Consider the following 21,371-nt stretch of genomic DNA (forward strand, 5'->3'; position numbering starts at 1 on the left):
TCATTTTAACTCTTATCATCCGATTACCATTTGTATATGCACAAAATTGTTCTGTGCATGAAACGAGAATAATTAACCTGATATTTCTCCCTGTATAGTTTGACAGCTGTTGCGTGGCAAAGAAGTAAATTATGACCGACGATATAAGGTTCAGTTGCTGAATTCCCTTCCGCACAGATAGCCCTGTTGGAGCATCTCCCGGGGGCTGCGTTGCCAGTGAGGCCTCCATCATAGCCACCACTGGAGAATATATACGGCTCATTAAGTGTCGCCCAATGCTTAACACGATCCCCAAACTCCTTGAAGCAAAGCTCCGCAAAATCTTTATAATCATCACTGCCACCATAATATATAATACTCAGTTCTTCTTTTATTCTCACGCATGTATTACTTTAATAGTAATTATATGTAAATTTGACTTACATAATGTGAGGACTTAGAAATCCCAAGTATTCATCTTGTAAGGCTTGGGGAAGATCCCAGTGAAATATAGTTACAAATGGAGTTATACCTGTCCATTTATTTCAAGTGACAAATAAAACAAGAAAACTTAAAAACATGGAGTTCGACAAATAATTTAAGAAGACAAGATATATGAATTTAGTCACCATTTGCAAGAAGCTCGTTGATGACATTGTTGTAAAAGTCGATTCCTTCCTGGTTCACTCCCCCACTTAACTTCCCACCTGCGGGGTATATTATATTAAGTATATATGTAAGAATAAAAAATAAAATCAAGAGAGGGGTTTGATTAATTTTTTCTTTTTTTTTAAAAAAAAAAAATTTCCATATCTTAATTGTAGGACATTTTTTTAATTTATTAGTCTTAAATCTTATTTGTTTCTTAAAAAAATTAAAATATTTGGATGAATTACGTAAGCTCATTTTTAAATTATAAAAGGTATCTTAGGAACTCCTTGAATTAATTTTCTAAATGGGCTTATAAGATTTTAAAATCTTCTCTTTGATTTTACGTACTTGGTAATACTCGTGACCAAGAAATGGACATTCTGAAAGCATCGAATCCGATATCCTTTAGCAACTTCACGTCCTCCTGCCACATCATATTTTCACTAACAATTAATAATCAAAGCAGTGGGAAAAAAATTCAAACGCAAGATGAATCGATTAAACTTATTTACAGGTAAAAAAAGAATAAATGTGCCGTCGATATTTAATTAAAATTATTTATAAAATTTTATAAATTCAAATATCTTATAAAATGTTACATTTTGTTTTTAAAGTATTTGACTATATTATTATAAAAGAAAATATTTTATCGTACCAATTTTTGAATACTCAAATTTATCCTTAAATTCATTTCTTATCATATTTTTTTTTCTTCATCTTACATCATAGTTTTTTTGACGACTGATATTCATAAATAACTTTCTCTTTGATCACTTAATTTTTTCAGTGATTTTTTATTTAGACACATTTAAAGTTAAAATATGTAAGCAGTTATGACAACTCTCTTTTATTAAATTATATAAACAAATAATATAATAAAATTCAGCTTTATTAAATTATACATACTGCTTTATCGAAGACAAATTTATTTAGAATCCAGAAACTACCTTGTACGGATGATAGAAGTCGACCGCCACGTCACCGTTGCTGCGGTCAGCGATTCTCTCTGTAAACTTGTCAAGATTGTAAGTAATAGATTATATAACTTTAACTTTTAGATGCAAAAAAAAAAAAACAAAAAAAAGAAATGCAATACATAGAACTAATTGGGTAAGCAAAATGTGGATAGACTATAATATGGGAAAGTTTAGTTTGGGTCGCCTTGACTAAACTTAATCTAATATATAGCAAGTGCAATGCATCTTTATCGTATGATTGGTGTACAGTTCAAAAAAAGTGGACAATCATATTCATTTACTTTAATATTTGAATTGATGAAATTAATATTTCAAAATTCTTGGTGTAAATCCTTTAGATTTATAGGAGTTTAAAGAAAGGAAAAATTGTGCGTCACAAAAATGAACCTGGAAATTGGTGGGCGTAAGTGTCCCATATACTTGGTGCTCTCCCATCTTCAGACGCAGCGCCTTCATACTACCAAACAATTAAACCAAACAGAAAGATCAGACGTAAAGCCCAAAGGTTTGCATGAATGAAAAAAATTAGGGTTTATGGGACGTAAAACGAAGGGCAAAATGTTTTTCTAGTCCTATAAATGAGGGCAGATTTTTTTTTTGTACCACGACTGTGGTAAGTGACGTTTTTAGTCCTATAAAATTCAAAATCAGGTCCTTTTAGTCCCAAAAAATGTGATTTTGAGCCTTTTTAGTCCCAGAACCACAACGTACGACGTACGTGATTATTTGGGATTAAAAGTACGCAATTATGAATTTTATGGAACTAAAAACGACACCTGGCATAGTTGTAGTACTAAAATATATTTTGTCCTTATTTTATGAAACTAAAAAAACATTTTGCTGTGAATTACAAATGCAAGTCAAAGAGAAAGTAATGCAGACGGAGATGTTTAATTACTTGATAAGCAGACGAGGAAGCTCCGAATACAAAGCCTTTGGGGAAGCTGGTGCGGGTGAGATTGAGCGAAGTGTCGTTTGTTGCTCCAAACCCTGTGCTTGCAAATGATGAGCAAATGATCAGAAATAGTACAACTTGTAGAGTGATGCAGCCGCGTTGAGCTGCCATGGCTTTGCTTGTTTCAAGATGCCAGTGAGAGTTTCATTCGATGGTCCATTATATAGACGTGGAGAGGCCTTTGATATGTCAACTTGTGTGATCATGCAGATGCAATACGTTGAGGGAAACTGTAATTTAATACTAGAGTTTGGTGATACTGATTTCATACTTTTTAAAATATTCTTGTAATTTAGTGGTTATATGCATCACGTTATTAAGTTTTAGACGGAAAAGCAATGTGTGTTGCTTGTCGTTAGAAAAATTTTAATTTTTTATCCCAAAAGTTAGGTCTTGTTCGATTTTGATCGTAGTGATTACGGGAATTCATTTTAAGGATAATAACTTTTATTTTTTCTTATTTTTTGTCCATCCATCAAATAATTGAATGGAAACGAGGCAAATTCTTCATTTTTTTTAAGCCAACAGACTTCCTAAGGCCCTAATCCATTTTTTCCCAACTTTCTCTTTCAAAATCTCTCATGAAAAAATGGTAATCTCAGCCTATTGTTATTTTTAAATCTCACCCTACATCTGAATCACAAATAATGAGAGCTCTCACGCTTTCCTATTACAATAATGCATGATAGTTGATTTAGCAGCAGTGCAACACTTGTTCAAGTTATACTTGAGGAACAATTGCCCATTTTCGCCAAATATTTCACAATAGGATGAAAAGTGAGGAACAAAAATATAAATTATAACTCACGCTGAAGTTTCGAAGAAATAGAAAATTATAATTTTTTTAAACATTTAAAAAAATATAAAAAAATTCTTAGGTGAGTATATATAGTATATAATTCATAGTGCATATTAGTGCATAAAAATACTTTTTAAAAATTTAAAATATATATACTAGGGAAAAAGTATCATTTTAGTCCGCTAAGTATACCTAATTTTAATTTTAGTTCGATAACTATGTCCATATTTGTTTAAGTCTAGTAACTTACGAAATTGCCTAATTTTAGTTATCTGACAGATTTTCGAACAATTTTACCCCTATGCAACTTTTAAAAGGTAGTTTGAGTCCATATACACTCATTTCACATTTTTCGGTAATACTCGCTAGAAATGGTATCAGAACCTAGGTTTATTGAAAAAATATATGATTGTATTACATTTTGATATTATTTATCCACTAATGAAGGAGACTCTTCGAGAGAAAATGGAATCGAACGAAAGTTCGAGTTATTCTGAAAATAGGGAATATTTTCAGATTCTGATAATACAAAAAAGAGAATTTCTCATGGAAATTTTTGACAAGCGTTAAAATAGTCCCACGAGGATTGATCCAATGGCTGAAAATTTTTTAGGTTCGACAAGTACTACAAGGGAATGCAGTGAGGCGTCTACACTCCACTGAAGTTCATGGTAGAATCCCAGCCAGGAGAAGCGGAATGATTCCTTCATAATTTTAGTTCTAAAAATTATGACTGATTGGAAAGAACTCGAGCTGGATATATAAAAAATCTCCCAAGATATAAGGGAGATACGAAACATAGTTCAAGACTATGGTCAGATAAATTAATTATTTTATCAGTTGAAAGAGTTTACTAACTACATAAAAAAAATTAATCACAATTTATAAATGTAGAATAATTTTTCTTTTTATATAGTGGCACGCAACCTACGTGCATAATTACCTTCCAATAATGGCAACATTGACATAAAGTCAACTTTGATTTCACAATGCTACATACGCTTAATATATAATATATATATATATATGTATAGAATATTTGGATGTAAACATTTTAATTTTTTAAATTAAATATATCATTATTATCAGCACATTCTATGCACAGAACACTTGGCACATGATGTGTTGAATTTAACCTCGTCAAAATCATATGATTCGAGCATAGAATACTTCAAGATGACCGGTATGGTCCCAGCATTTTCTATTATTTTGGGGGGTTAAATGTAATTTACTTCCTATATTAATAAAAAAGTGTAAAAAAATAAAGTGCAATTCACTCTCTTATGATTAAAAATTTATACAACTTTAACATTCCTGTTTAAATTGACGGAGGGATTGTATCATTTTTTAAATCACAAAGGGATTGTTTGTACTTTATTATTTTACAAAAGTTTGTTGCATTTTCTCATTAACACATAGGATAAATTGTATTTAACTTATTATTTTGGTTACACTTTTTTTTCTATAAGAGTATGATCTGTCCTCACGAACTCCCACGACTGCATTATATGTAATCTTTGTATATCACCGAAAGAAGTACAAATTTTTGCTTCCAAACAATCATTAGCTATTGTTTTTGCAAGTGATGCGGAAATATTTATCATAGCTGACAGCTAAAAATTATGACAAATACTGATTTATCATGATAAAAGTTCAAGTTTTTACATTAGTTTTATTTAACTGTGGTTAATAATATTGATTTACTGTGATTTTTTAATCATGATTGTTTATAATTTAGAGAAAAGATAATGTTTTTTTCGTATTGTATATTAAAAATTGACGGAGGGAGGTACATTATATCATTTTTTAAATCACAAAGAGAATTTTTGTACTTTATTTTTCGACGAAAGTTTTATGCACTTTCTCATTAACACATAAGGGTAAATTATATTTAAAATATAATTTTTAAAAGAATAATTATTGTCGAGGCTTTATTATTTTTCTACATCATATGAAGTAGAAATTCAAAATAGATATTCAATTAAAAAAAAGAAGGAAAGTTTAATTTTTTTAAAAAAGAAATATAAATGGAAAAAATTCTATTTTTTAAAATTTAATAACTAATCAAAACTAAGTATTTGTCAAAAGTCCCAAAAAAATGAAGCAACATTTTTTTTATTATATTTTATTATTAAATTGTTATAATTAAATTACATTCTTTTAAGCATAAATGTGGAAAGAGGAAAAAGGCAAAGTGGAAAAATTGATCTTCGTGAAAAAATAAAAAATAATCAACCAATTTAATAATGACTGAATATATGAATTATGAAAATTATGTCAATTTTAAGTGGGAAGACATATAAGGAAAAAAATTTAATCCTAATTAACTTAGACTAATTAATGAAATAGTAAATTAGTGTATTATTCAGTGAGAGTGTTTGCATGAGTTTTAAAAAAGAGTTTTTCTAATTTTGACTCTAATAAAGTATTGTTAAAGTGTTAATTGGATGCCAACTTATACTTCTGAAATTACTTAAAAAAGCGGTTTTAGGTCAAGGGTGCTTTTAACTATTTTGGCTTTTTTATAAATAAATTTAACTTTATTTTTTAATATTTTAACCTTATTTTAATATTATTTAATTAACTTTATCATTTTTATTTTATCTTTAAAATTGCATATTTAAAGTTGATATTAAAATTTTTAAATAATCTATATAATTTACAATAATTGAATTTACACTTTCATACATTAAATATCTTAAAATTTTTATATCTTATTTGCTATATTATCTAATTATATTATTCCTATATTATCAAGAAATACAAATTAAATGGCTATTTACTTAATTAATAAAATAATTTTTCTTTGCAATCATGCAAGTTTAATTATTATATATGAATCACCAATTATATTACTTAGTGGGAGTATTATTAAATTAAATATTTACTTTTTCTATTAATATTTTAAAAAAATAAACATAAAGTTTACTAGTTGAGATAAAATTTATTATTTTTTATGAAAAATTGACAAACAACAAGCGTAAATATAAGAACCAATAGTATCTTTTTAATAAATAAAAATTATATGTTCTCTTTGCATGAGAGTCCTATGTTCTCTCAACATGAGAATCCTACCAGCACTAAATCACTTCTTGTCCGTCAGGGAGGGTTTCTCCGTGAATTTTTAAGCCGTTGGCTTCGGGGAATCATCGACATTGTGGGGGTCTTCGTTTCTTAGCGGTGCTTTCTGTGCCTCTAGTATTTTTGTGTGCTTTGTTTAGTGATTTTTCTCTGGTGTTTACTTTTTTTGTGGTTTTTTTGTTCATGTGTTTGGATTATATTTTCTCAATTTTTTCGTATTTCGTTATTTTATCCCTTCTCTTCTCATCTTATTTCGTATCTGTGATGCGTTTACTTTTCTTCCAATTTCCTTCGTGGTTCTTTCTTTGTCTAGTAGGTTGCAATTCATTCGGGACATACAACGGCCTTGTTTTGTGGTCAATGATTGCACATCCCCCTAGTGACCGCGGATTTGTTTCCTCTGGTAGTGAAGGATGCTTTTTGCAATAAATTAGGGAAAAACTTTAATAGAAATGGAGGATGCTAGGGTAGTGATTCCCGACGGTCTTTGGTCTGCTGACTCATAGTTCTATAACTTGTTCTAGGTCGGGTAGCTCCTGTTGACCAAGCAACCTAAGTTCGAGGCTGCCCTTGTCTCCCTACTTACAAATATGCTGAATTCGATTAAGGCTCTTGAGATGAGGAATCTGGCTGAGGGTGATTTTTAATCCGCTTTCATCGCATCCTACATCGTAATAAGGCCTTGGAGGGGTGCTCATGGAGTTTCGAGAAAAACACGTTGATCCTTAATAGCATTGACGTGAATGAAAATCCTTTAGGTGTTGACCTTAATTAGTGTGAATTCTCTATCCACATCCATAACTTGCCATTGAGGAAAATGAACTTGGGGATTGTGACACTTATTAGGAATAAGTTGGGAAAGTTTCGTGACATGGATATGGAGAAATCGGGCCGGTCTTGGGCTGCTGCTCTACAGAGACGGATTGCAATTAATGTCACTCCCCCTCTTATCTGAGCACTTCGTGTCTGTACTACCATGGGGGAGGAATTGCTTGTTTCTTTCACGTATGAGCTGCTTCAAAATGTCAGTTATCTTTGTGATTGCCTTGGGTATAGCTAAAAATTCTACGAGATATGTTTTTAGGATAATTTTTAGGACTCGGGAGATGAGACGCCATATGGTTTGTGGCTTCGAGCTCCAGTAAACATTTGGGGCCGGTTTGTAAGGGGCAGGGTGCTACTTCAAATCAACAACAACGTAGTTGTGGTTCCACTCCATTACGAGGACAAACTGTGTTTGGAGGAGGTTTTAGTGACTTTTGGGGGCCAGCATTATCCAGTGTAGGAAAAGGGAAGGGTGTAACTTGCAAGGAGCAACCTCTTGTTTACCAGCAGCGGACTTTTAGGACCAACTCCCTTGGATTAGTTGAGGGCTAACCGGCATACACTCTTGCATACTTCACCAACGGACAGCATGGAATCCAACATCCCAAAAATATGGCCTGAAGAACAACGACAAAGTATAAAGTGGATGCTACGGGGGGTGACCAAATTCAAGTTGATGCTCAAGACCCTTCGTTTGGATGACAAGTCGCCACCAAATCTAATGCGGCTCTGGCACTAGCGGAAGAGGTTCTAGTCCAGGTTCCAGTTTGTTTTTCCACAGTTGCTAGTACTTCGACGGTGCGATGTCGGCATGGGCAAAGGCGTATCACGAGAAGTGGGTTGATTATTTGTAAAAGGAGTCGAGAGGCAGTCATACAGGCTTCTGGGAATGGATTATTTAGGAAGGATAAAAGCCGTCATCTACTTGATGAGGAATCTGATATATTATTGGCAGAGGTTGCTAGGAAATCCTACCGCTTGTCATGAAACTCTTAGTTTGAAACTTTCAGGGATTGTGGTTGCTTTGGACATTTCATACACTTGACGAGCTCATTCAGCTCCATAACCTCGCTTTAGCCTTCCTCTTCGAGACTAAGTGCAAGAAACGTTAATGTGAAACTCTTAAGGAGAAATATAATATTTTCAGCATTAATGTGGATATGCGTGGCAAGGGGGTGGGTTGATGCTGCTTTGGAGGAAGGATGTTAATCTGGTTATTCATTCGTTTTCGTGCTCACATATTGATGCCGGTGTGTTTAATGAAGAAGGTATTATAGGGTGCAGATTTATGGTTATCTATGGCCAACCAGAAGTGGGTAGAAGGGAGGAAACATGGCGCCTGTTGCGAACGATGAGCGGTTTTTCTAACCAGTCTTGGCTCTGTGTGGGAGATTTCAATGATATACTGCTCCTGGAGGAGAAGACAGGTGCTCCAAGGACTAGGAAACAAATTGAAGACCTTTGGGCTTGCCTTTCGAATTGCCACTTGTATGACGTTTGTTATCATGGTGATAAGTTTACGTGGTGCAATCGACGAGAAGCGCCTGATACTGTTTTCGTGTGCCTTGATCCGGCTCATGCAACAATATGATGGTATTCTTGGTTATCGATGTTGGAATAAGTGACCGAAAATCAATTAGATAGGCGATTTTGAGAACCATTCAATCAATCTTTACTTGAGCAATATTAACTTGACGAATCTGGTAAGTATTCTTCATCGGCACACGTATATGTTGTGTTTACAAAATTACGTTAAGCACTGCTCTGACGTCACAATAGATGCCCACAGACCACTTTAATATCCGTGCAACAGTTGGACTGTGCATTAGATGACGGTCATGAAATCAACTGCTAAAAGTTGGGTCTGAAATGTTCCAAGTCAAGGACCTCAAGAATGGGCATTGAGTGTCCTATGGACTTGCATTAAGAGTCACATTCACTTGATGAGTGTCGTGTTTCATCGGCGATAGATGTGGGACGTCTGTACAATCTTAATGGATCAATTAACTATGTGTTGACTCGACTGAACTGCCTCGCGAAGATTGTCATATGAAAGCCTTATAGGCTTGGTCGGTATGGCTCGAATCCTCGACTCCGATAGTACGGGAGTAGTCCTCAGACTTGAGAAATTACGGCAGTCACGCGCATAAGATAAATATATCTTGGGGTCTGTGTAAGAAGTCACAGTGTCACGGACACGATCATCATAAGCCTTATCTAGTATAGTCGGAGCATGTAGCAAGGACGGTGAGTTCCAAAAGAGGATCCGTCTCCAGTCAAAACGTGTCAAAGTTATCTCCTACGCACTTGGAGATGCGTTTGCGTTCTATAAAACTGTGACCACAATCATTGGTCGAATAGGAAAAAGAAGTTCTTATGTCGAGCAATTTGACGTAGCGCGATCTCAAGTATTAAGGATAGACGCCTGGTCCAGGATGAAAATCTACACCCAATTCCATGCCCTAGACTAAGGGCAAGGAACGGTAGACGGAAGGACCATACCCCTATGGACTCGAGAGCCTAAAAGTTCACATGGATATTAGCCTAGTCTTTAGTCCTATGGACCGTTGCTAGACGGCGACACATGCTGACGGGCTTTCTTGAGCAAGGGTTGATCGAGAATTATTAATTAAATTAAATTATGATAGTGTTTGACACTAACCCAAGTCTAGTTGAAAGGTGAACCTAAAGAGTCGCACACAAATTACTGAGAAGGGATGAGGAATTAATTCCATAAGTAATTGGATTACTTGTAAATGAGAAGGATCCATTGGATGGAAGAACCCAAGAATAAACTAATATGATTAATTTAAGTGAGCTTTAATTAAAATAAATTTAATTAAAATTATTAGGCCTCGTATTTTATTTAATAAAATCGGCCAATGAAAACCCATAATTAAGTTGGTGCAAATTCTAGAAAAGGAAATTATTGACTAACAAAATCACTTTTGGAAAGTGCAAATGTTAGTCATCCTTATTTGAAATAAAGGATTTTATTACCTTATGGATGATAGAATGAACCTAAACACATTCTAATACATCCATTCACGATATATATATATATATATGTATATTAGTTATTTGCAATTATTAATGAATACATAACAAAAACACAAAAATAATTTCCTACACCTAACTTCACTCGGCCGCCCCTCTCATGAACATACTTGGTGTGTTTTTCTCCCCAATTTCTTTTCTAGCAAACTGAGTAGAGGGATCCCAAATTTCCAATATGGTGTGGACGCAACTTTAGAGAGCTTCTACGTTGAAGTTTTGCGTGAACGGATCAAACGAAGGAGGTTCAAAATAAATCATGAAAAAGGTAATTCTTGATTTACATTTTTTATTACCTCTCGTTTTTTTTTTCAACCATTAGTCCGGTTTAATTTTATTGATGTTTTTTAATTAACTATATAGAATGTCCAGGAACTCCAAAGGTACACCCTTGGAATTATGGTTTTATTATGTTTCGATTAATTTTCTTCTTTTTAATATTACCGGTTCCGCTTGTGCATTCCCGGGATCGACCCATTCACATTTTGCGGTGCTTTCATACGAATGCACAAGTTGTGACAGACACAACTAGGGGATTTGACCTCAATCCCTTGATTATCCACCGAAATGCTACTGCCGAACAGAGTTTAATTAGCAGAGGAAAATATTCTGATCTGAAGCTATGTGGACACGGGCAATAGGGTGTGAGGATCTCATTCAAAGGTTGTGGGGTTGTGGCATGGACTGCCCAGTAGGTCATTTGGTTATGAAGAGTCTATCCAGCACTAGAGCAAGGTTAATTAGTTGGGACAGATTGCACTTTAGGTCATGTTTGATGAAGGGTTAAGGAATTAGAGGAGCAATGGCAGACGTTGGATATAGATCCAATCAGCTTCAAGGATAGGTAGAAACGGGATGCACTGAGACGCAAATTGGAGGAATTGTTGTCCCAAGAGGAACTTATGTGGAAGCAACGAGGAAAGGCTATTGGCTCCATGAGGGGACATAAATACCACTTATTTTCGTGCAAAGGCGAGTGTTAGATATAGTAAAAACTCAATTTTTCACCTATAAAATAATGATGGTATTTGGAGCTCTTCGTTGGAAGATACGCAATAGATGATTTCTAATTGTTTCAAAAATCTATTTTAGTCGACGTATACTTTAAACGAGGACATTGATGCGACTGTTGGGGGGATGGCGGCACGAATCAGTAAAGACATGAACAAGGCTCTGGCCCAACCGTTTTCCTCGGATGAGGTAAAATTTTCTATTTCTTAAATGTATCCTTATAAATCTCTGGGGCTGAATGGTATATCTCCTATCTTCTACCAAAAGTATTGGCATATTGTAGGTCCGGAGGTACTTCTTTTGTGCTTGAGTTTTTAAACCACCAGAATTTTGATGCTAAATTCAATTATACCTATGTTGTCTTGATACCAAAATGTCCTAAAACCGAGACTATGAGTCATTTTCATCTGATTAATCTTTGTAATATCACTTATAAAATTGCTTATAAGGTATTAACTAATAGGCTGAAACTGTTGCTCATGGCCATTATCTTTGAACCTCAATCGACTTTAGATCCTAGTAGGCTAATTACCGATAATGTTCTGGTTCCTTATAATATTAATCACTATCTAGCACACAAGTGGGAGGCTTGGTGGGGCACACTACGCTGGAGCTCGATCTCAGCAAAGCCTATGACTATGTGGAGTGGACTTTTCTTGCAACTGTTATAGCTAAGCTAGGTTTTCATTCTACTTTTATTTCTCTTGTTCACATGTGTGTTTCCACAGCGTCTTATTCTATGGTGCTATCTAATAAGATATTTGGTTGCTCTCACCCCTAGCGTGGGTCTCTGTCAAGGGGATCCTCTTTCGTCTTATCTCTTCTTATTATGTGTAGAGGCTTTAGGTCATCTTATCTCTATGGAGAAAGCCAATGGGGAACCCTGAGGAGTGGTTGTTAGTCGCCACAGCCATATGTTGATCTTTTGCCTAGCCACAAGCGAGGTGATGCAGTGTGTGAGGCAGATTTTGAGTATGTTGGAGAAGGTATCATTGTTGAAAGTGAACTTGGAGAAGCGATCGGTGACTTTTAGTCATAATACTCCTTGTGCATGTAGAATGGACCTCACCAATATTCTTGGAGTGTAGGTGGTGGATAGGCATGAAAAGTACTTGAGCTTACCTATTGCCGTGGGTCGCTCAGAGAGGCTGTTTTTAAAAAATCTAAAGGATAGGGTGTGGGAGAAATTGCAACGTTGGAAGTGTGAAAATCTATCTCAAGAGGGGAAAGTGGTTTTGCTCAAGTCGGTTGTATAGTCCACTACCATGTTTGTGATGAGCTATTTCCTTGTTTCTTTGTCTACTTGCGTGAGATAGAGGGTCTCATGGCTGACTTTCTTTGGCATAATAAGGGGGTGAGAAAAATTCATTGGCTCGCTTGGGATAAGATTTGTGCTAGCAAGAATGTGGGTGCTACCAAGCGATGTTGGCAAACCAACTCTGACAAATGATTACCTACCCAAATAGTCTGATAGTCCCATTTGGAAATAGTGGTACTTCCCAACATCAGAGTTGCATGAGACTCGAGCAGTGGTGGGTTGCTCCTAGCAGGACTTGATTGCAGCAAGATCTCGGTGACAAGTAACTCTAGTCGGCTTGTTAAAATCTGGATAGAGCAGCCTATTTCCTTCTGGGTAATTACAACCACAAACAGTTTGCATTTGCAAGGCACAATGAACGAGTAGATAGATGGGGGGAGGGGGGAAGTTGGAACGAGGAGATATTAAGGCATGAGGATGTGAACGCCATATTAGCGATTCCCTTGGATGTGGGCGAACAAGACCTACTACAGTCGCACTTCTGTAAGCATGGCTGGTATTCTTTTTGCATTAGCTATAAAAACTCATTTGCCAAAATTTTATTTTTGAGGACTAGTTGGATTCTTTGAGCTCGACATCCTTCTAGATAATTATAACTCCAAACACTTTGCATTTGCAGGCTATAGTGGAACGAGTTGATAGATGGGGGGAGTGGAAAGCTGGAACGAGGACGTTAATCATAGAGATGACAATGAGGTGGGTCTGGTACAGTTTCACCCTGCCTCGCCTTGACTCGCCCAACCCACCCCACTCAAAATTTTAAAAAAAATTTCCAAAATTTTTAAGATAACTGAAATTGTTTTTAAATTCTGTAATTTTTAAAAAATTTCAGAAATTGTTTTAAATTTCAGAATTTTTTTCATTTCATGAAATTTTTAAAATTACTGATTTTTTTTAAATCTGTAGTTTTAAAAAATATTTCCAAATTTTTTAAAATTTCAGAAAGATTTTTGAATTTCTGGAATTTTATTAAAATTTCAGAATTTTTTTAAGGTTTTCTGAAATTTTTCTGAATTTCTGAAAAATTTAAAAAATTTTGCCAATATTTAAATAACTGAAATTGTTTTTAAATTCTGTAATTTTGGAAAAAAAAATCAGAAATTTTCTTAAATTTCAGAATTGTTTTAATTTCTGAAAATTTAAAAAATTTTGGAAATTTTGTAAAGCTACTGAAATTTTTTTAAAATTACTGAATTTTTTTTTCAAATCTGTTATTTAAAAAAATTCCAAATTTTTTAAAGTTTCAGAAATATTTTTTAATTTCTAGAATTTTAAAAAAAATATATGGAATTTTTTAAGATTATAGAAATTTTTTTAAATCTGTAATTTTAAAAGATTGTATATATGTTTTATGTTGTCATATTAATTTGATTGTATATATGTTGTATGAATATAATATATGCATACATGTCGTATGTTTTATATTTTCTGAATAAATTGGTTATAGAAAAAAAAATTAATTATAGGTATCAACTGCTTGACCGATTTGTATATGTGTACAACGGGAACTATACATTTTTAAATAATGAAAACTTTCACAACAATAATAAATTTTTTACCATAATTTTATGCAATTCACAAAAATATATAGTTTAATATAATTCTAGGATAAATTTGGACTCCAATGCAAATTTTACGAATTTTACAAAAAAAATAACATTTTATCAATAACTAAATAAAATTATGTGTATTTAATGTTAATATTTTTTTTTTAAATTGTAGATCATGACTCTCGGTATTTTGCCTCCCCCGAGACAGTGGTCACGCCCACGACCGTGGCCCTCCCAGCCCTCCTCGTTCTAAGCCAACGAATGCTTACCAGTTCCCCATCCTCGAAGACTGTGTTGCAGGTCTCGCAAATTCCTGCAGAATCCTCAAGTTAGCTGCGGCGCGACACAGAAGTTTACAGGGCCCGCCCTGACCATGAAATGCACCACACCACCAACGCCACTACTTCCCCCTGTGCAATGCCTCTAGGATGCGACGTACGTACAAAAATTTATTTAATTATTTAATTTTTTTATTGAATTTAATGTTTAATTATTATTTTCAGGTCCGATCAAAATTTTCACACTGCCATCAAAGCAGCGGTCAAAGGCTATTATCCGCAGCCCAGAGCCACTATATCGCAGATCTCATAGGAGCACCAGTTATTCTGGTTCCAAAAGTTTTGAAGGTAAAAACAATATTATTTAATTTTAAGTAAAATTTTTTAATCAAATAATTACATTTTTTCAATTTATCAAATTTGCAAATGTCGTACTAATGGGACTGCGACGACAAATCGATGTTCAAAGTCATCAAGTAACAGACAAAGAAGTTCCTACAGAAGCGGTTCGATCATTGTGGCTGACCGATAAGATCTGACGCCATCTTTTAAAGTTTTGAGAGAGCCCACATAAAAAATAGAGTAAAATAAAATTGCAGGATAAGAACCCTTTTCGTTCTGAACACTAAAGGACCAACATTTTATACTTGATGCTTGAAACCAATTAATTGCGTGCTTAAGTGGGCTTCAAAACATTGACGGCCATCAATATTTTGGTCGAGTTGTCGTCGCGATATCACCCCCTCCCACCTTCAAATCCGAGTTTCCTCACCCCGTTGTAATTAAAATATTGATCTATACTAATATTAAGAAAAATCCTCCTTACCCAAAACGACAACTAATAACATCATTGTAAAAACAATTATAAAATAAAAAATACACTGTAACCAATAAGATAACTAACTCATTTAACTTTCAAATTTAACATTAATTAATAAATTAATTTTCTTTTATTTCTTTCATTTTTTTAATGCAATATATTAACTTACATATTTTACTTTTATTTATAAAATTCTTAAAGTTTAAAAAATTATTTATTATATGCACATAAAAACAACATACAACATCACTACTTGATGAAACGAATTGATGCCGACGTACGCTTCAACTTGAGCTTTGAGCATTTAAGGTCGAACTTGATGCTCAAATAATGCGAGCACAAATTGGTAACGGAATTAGGAACTGATTAATTCCATAAATAAATTTGATAAATATTTATTTTGCATTAATTCCATAAAAAGATTTGATAAGTATTTATTTTGCAAAATTTGAGTATTCGCATCTACTGTATTGATTTTAGTATATGTATATGTACATGCAAATGTATTTGAGTAAAACATATACATATATTTAAATAACAATAAGAGAGTGCTTGGCTAAGCTTATAAACATCTTATAAGAAAGATGTTATAGAGATTATAAACTCCAACAAAATTTTGACAATTTTTTTCTAAAGAGCTTATAAGATCTTAAAATAAGATGTTTTGAATCTTTTAAGCTCTTTAAAAAAAAATTAACTCACCTAATTTGTTTTATAAGATCTTATAAGCTATATAAAATTAATATGTCATAAGATAAAAATATCCTCATTCATATATTCACCACGCTCTCTCACACACTCTAGGATTTAAAAAATATTTTTTACGATTTAATTTTTCTAACATTCAAAAAAATTATTTAATAATAAATTATTATAGTTAAATAAAATAAAATTTATATTGATATTATATTTATTAAAAGTATAAATTCAAAACATTATAAATTATACTACTAGAAATAATCATTATATTAACAAAGAAAATATCAATTATATATTTATATTAATATTCGATTAGTATGAATGTACATATATATTATTTTATTCAAAAGTTCAGATAATTTGTCAATTTTTTTTTATTAATGTAAAAAGACTGTCTATTAAATTTTTATTTGGAATTAAACTAATGTTACTATTTATAAAAGAGTTCTAAAAGTTTTTAAAGCAAAACGAGTCAAAAAAAAATAACAAGTTATTTTGATTCCAATGGTATTATACCCATTTTAGTCATTTTATCAATGAAAGACCTCATTATGCCAAGCACCCTAACATCTTATAAGCTTTAATATCTTATTTTATCCAAATACTTTAGGAACTTAATTTTAAAATAAAATCCATCATCTCATAAGCTCCTAAAATATCTTATAAGATGTTTTAAAAAGGCTTAGCCAAACACCGTCTAAATCATACTTTCAGTATACAAATATAAGCATAAACCAATTATAATGTCTTGAAATTGAAACATGCTGATTAAAGCAAATATTGCTACTTCAAGAATTATATTCTTTTTAAATTTTTGGTAAAAGGAAAAGGCCTTAGAATCCTGATCTTTGTCCCAGGGTTTCCCTGCCAAATCCTGATTTGGAAGGTGAAATTTCTACAAATCAACCAGACTCCAGAATATACACATATTGAAGCTTACATTTACTATTTTTGCTGCAAAATTGTTATTCACTTAACATGAAAACAGATAATACCGACAATGCTAGAAAGACTGGGACGTAAGAATTTGTGACAGGAAATAAGAGTGCTTGCAGACAATTTGATGGTTCCATAATCAACGGTGCAGGAGGAAGAACACGGCTTTCACCAAGCCATCATCATATGCAGCTAACCAAAATGCTAGGACTGATCTTTCATTTCAGCACAAGTCAAGCTTTGTTCATTGGAGTAGCCAGAATGCATGTAAAACCATATGATTTTTATGGACAAAGACGTACCAGCATTTAGCGCGATAGGACTGCAACGAGGATATCAATAATCCACTTCCGCTATCTCTCCTTCCTCGAGTTCTTCCTCCACGAGAAACAGTCCACCCTCCAGATCCTTTTGCTCTGGTAATAACCCATCAAAATCAAGAAAGTCATCAGCATTGGCATCTGTAGTAAGGTCCGGATATACGTCAATTAGACCTGGCTCAAAATCAAAATCAAAATCCAGATCAGGAACATCAGCTAATTGCTCAATGCAGGACTTGCTGCCCATATTATTGTCTTCAGTTGTCATGAGGCGAGTATCACTGCAAGAGACTGATGGGGCCCGCTTTACCCCTTTGACAGTGGATGGGCTCTGCACCAACTCTTTTGGTTCTTCCTGAGTTCCCATCTTCTGACAGGCATCGTTCATGAGATCTGAAACATGGGGATCAGAAGATTCTCCATCTTCAATTTCTTCCTCCCTAAATGTCACACCTTTTGGAATTGGGTAATCATGATGAGCAGGCTCCTTAATGTCTACTTTTCTTGGACTGACATCTTTTATTACATCAAAATCATAGCTGTGTGAGGGTAAAAAGACATGGATGACAGGGTACTCCAAAATAACTATATTTGCTAACTGTTCACGAAGTGGTGCCTTTATGTTTAGTTGTTGAAATGGAGATTTTGGCCCCTGCATGGAGACAAAAGAATTAGAGTGATCAAACAAGAAGATTCAAATGGAAAAGGCGAAGCTGCATCTACGTTTAGCATTCCAACTTGGATAAGAAAAACTATATACATGCAAATTTACGTTTCTCTTCAATGTGTTTTTGAGAACAAAGACCACCAGCATGGACTATTGCAAGATAGATCTTCATTCAGTTTCGAGGCAGGTGGTGCAGTACAAAGGTCTAAAATCAAAAACTTGAACCAGTTGACAAGCAAGATGTAGATCATTTACACGCAGTTAAAGATAGTCAAAGCAAAAAACCTTCGGATACTTGCGGATGAAAAATTTGAGAGAATCCAGGGTCTGGTCACAGAATGGCCTCAATGAGTGATTCCATGGACCAGGTTTTAGATGCTTCTCGATCACGGAGGAAAGAGTTGTGTCCTCGTGTACTCTGCAGTAAAAGAACTCATATGAGAGAGTAACCAAAATTATACAGAAGCATGTAACGCAGAGACAATTCTCCATGCAAATCTACTTGCCAAAATCCTCACCCATGATCGACCAGCACAACATCAGTTGAATGAAACCGCCATTCAATGGTCCATGATATAAATTTCTTCCTGGAAACAAAGGCCAAGAGAACTGAGTTTTTGTTAGTCTTAATTGAGGAACAGTTCATACAAATTGAAATCACAAACTCAAAGCCCGGTTCATCTTGACTAGTCAATGTAAGCCTAACATCAAACACAAAAACGAACTCATGAGGTTGGAAATTACCTGCTGTTGTAGTAAGTCTGATTGGCCTCTCTTTTTGACATCCCACTGGAAAGAAATAGTAGTTTTGTCCTGCGACTTCCAGCAGCACGTCGAAGAATTTTTAGGGGAAACGGAAGCCTAAAATAAGAATATCCACATAACTTAACTCTCATCCTCTGAGCAGAATCAGCAATGCGCTTCACGTCCTCAAGCATGTTGTAATCTTCAATTGATCCCAAAAAGAATTAATAAGAACAATCCCATCCATTAATTGACACTGCTAACAAGGATTAATAGCATTCTAGAGATACAAGCTATCTAAGCAAGAACTTCTACCTAAGAAATTACTTTTACTGAGAGACTAACTCTCATCATCCATTCATAAACTTCTTAATTCTCAACAAAACCATATATCCGCTTACAACTAAGTCAATTAAGAAAGAGATGAATAGGGAGAAATGGCATCAAACAAAAGACAGTAAAACTTGAAACAAAGAAAAGAACACAAGAGCAATACTAACAACACTAAGAAAATGAACACATTACCAATGAAAGAATATATATAGTGAAAACAGTACTAGCTTCCCCAGAGCAAAATTAAAATAGTTACCACCATAAAAATGTGACTTATCACTAAAGAGTACAATCAAAAGCAGAATAGGTGTATATTACTGGTAAGCAAAGAACGGGAGACAAGCAGGAAAATAACAAGCTTGAAGAACAATCCCATCAACACTCCATCAAACTAACACTCAATCAACTCCTGAAACACCAATAAGAGAAGTTACGTATACTAAACAACTCCAGAAACCCAATTCTTGAACAGAGGAAAGCAAAACAGAAAAAGAAAACAACCAAAAAAAAAAAAATGTGCTGAAACATTAGAGGGAGAAACTGAAGCCGCCTTCTAAAACTCGATTTCTACCTGAAAGAATGAGATTATCATCGAATTGGGAAATTGGGATGAATTTGGTGACGGGTCTTTTGCCGGTGCAGGAGGTCCGTTGCTTGTGGGCATTGACGCAAGGAAGGCTACAAGTACGCAGGGAGCAACCTGGGCACTTATACTTTGATGGGTTAATTTTGCACTCTTCGCATAAAACGGGTTGCTGTTTGTTGTTCGAAGGTGAGGGTTGTTCTTCTGGTTTTTCCTCCATCGCCATTCGGACTTGAGATGGACCGAGAGGATAGACGAGGGTTTTGATGAGACAAGCTTAGGGTTTTCGGGGAGGGGACGGAGTTGTATCGGAGTTAATTGTGATTTTGCAAACACAGTCGCTTATGCAGTTTTAGTTTTTAAATAATTTTGAAGTTATAATTATGGGCCTTAAATTTTTATTTTTTTTTATTTTATACTTCCGTTAATTCTACCGTTAAATTTAATAGGAATTCCGTTTAAAATGAAAAAAAAAAAATGACAATTTTCTCCCATTACAGGGTGTTTTTCAAATTTTAATCCAATACACTCATATTTTCTATTCTTTTTCAAATTTCAGAAGAGAATAAACAACAATTTTCCTAAGTAATATTAACAAAACTTTGTCAATAACATGTTTTATATATAAGGTAATACCTGCAACGTGTGTAACGTAAAAAATAACTTCATACTAAAAAGTATACAACCTTAATTAATTGAACATCAACAAAATAATTTAACATAACATTCCACGATCTCAAATTGAGTAGTACAAAATCTTAACTTCAACATTCCACAATCTCAAACATTAACTAATAAAAAAAGTAGTTCATAATCTTAACTTCAACATTCTACAATGTCAAACATTAACTAAGTAGTTCACAATCTTATGATAAACTATCATCCTAGTTGACTAGACTGAGATGCGCTAGATGAGTTTGAAGGCACCCTTGAAGTACTTTTTGCAACTCTAGGAGGCAATTCAGAAGCAAGCCTTGAAGTATTCCCTGTTGTTGTATTTGAGAAAGAGGCATTTAAGTTCGATAGACCTCTTACAATTACCAAAGTGTGTAAGTTTGATGTAAATTGATTGATCTGAACCAATAAAATTAGAAGAGAGAATGAATTAATAACTTGAGTGAGGCATGCAAAAACAATGTAATTAAAAGATGTACCTTGACTGAAGCAATCCTAGTTGACCTTGTTGTCTTTGTTTGCTTATTTTTCGGGGCATTCTTATCTTAAATATAGAAACATAACAAAGTATGTAAATAAAAAACAAACAGATTATACACAAATATATAAACAAACACATTATACCGGAAGCTTCTATCTAGTGGCCCTATTTTGTGCAGACTCATTTGAGGCATATGCTTAAGTAGGCTGGCTGCTGAATTGTGGTGCATAAGGTTGCTGACTTTGGCTTGCCTCCACAGGTGTAGCTACAGATTCAGTACTTGTATCCCTGTTATCAAATCTCCTCTTTTTGCATGTTGCCGAATTATGATTTGTATCCTCACATGATCTACATTTGTTTTTTCTTTTGGCGAACGGCGCTGTCGCGACCAGCGGCAAACGGGTAACTAGCAGCGACAGCGAATGGGTGGCGAGCAACGGCTATGGGGAGTGAAGAGAAGAGAGTGTGAGAACGAGTGGTTGAATTTTGAGAATAAGAACCCTAATTTTCCCCCCTTTCAGCCAACTTTTTCCTCTTCTGCAGCTCGTGCAATACACATGAAAAAAACTGTTAAATTTGACGGAAGATTTAACAGAAAGATGAAAATTGCAAAAGAAAATTAAACTTTAAAGACC

General features: G+C 34.1%; 2 protein-coding genes and 1 long non-coding RNA gene across 3 annotated transcripts in view; all 3 read right to left on the reverse strand.

The window, feature by feature from the left end:
* LOC105173775 (beta-glucosidase 13-like) overlaps positions 1–2,722 on the reverse strand; it is a 55,545-nt gene extending 52,823 nt beyond the window's left edge. The window contains exons 1-2 of the mRNA XM_020697651.1: positions 2,506–2,722; positions 1,995–2,064 (exon numbers count right to left, since the gene is read on the reverse strand). Coding sequence (XP_020553310.1) covers positions 1,995–2,064; positions 2,506–2,673 — 238 coding nt within the window. The 5' untranslated portion in view covers positions 2,674–2,722. The remainder of the gene's footprint in view (positions 1–1,994; positions 2,065–2,505) is intronic.
* LOC105173371 (box C/D snoRNA protein 1) lies at positions 16,793–19,917 on the reverse strand. Its single transcript, XM_011095080.2, has 5 exons — positions 19,569–19,917; positions 18,665–18,866; positions 18,439–18,507; positions 18,206–18,338; positions 16,793–17,905 (listed from the first exon to the last, which is right to left on the reverse strand). Exons 1-5 carry the CDS (start codon positions 19,804–19,806, stop codon positions 17,270–17,272), a joined length of 1,278 nt encoding a protein of 425 aa, XP_011093382.1. The 5' UTR covers positions 19,807–19,917; the 3' UTR covers positions 16,793–17,269.
* On the reverse strand, positions 20,492–21,283 carry LOC105173372. The gene is made up of 3 exons (XR_848741.2): positions 20,880–21,283; positions 20,735–20,799; positions 20,492–20,654 (listed from the first exon to the last, which is right to left on the reverse strand). It is a non-coding gene; the product is annotated as an uncharacterized LOC105173372 (long non-coding RNA).

The sequence above is a fragment of the Sesamum indicum genome, linkage group LG11 (genome assembly GCF_000512975.1).
Source record: "Sesamum indicum cultivar Zhongzhi No. 13 linkage group LG11, S_indicum_v1.0, whole genome shotgun sequence".
Lineage (NCBI taxonomy): Eukaryota > Viridiplantae > Streptophyta > Magnoliopsida > Lamiales > Pedaliaceae > Sesamum > Sesamum indicum.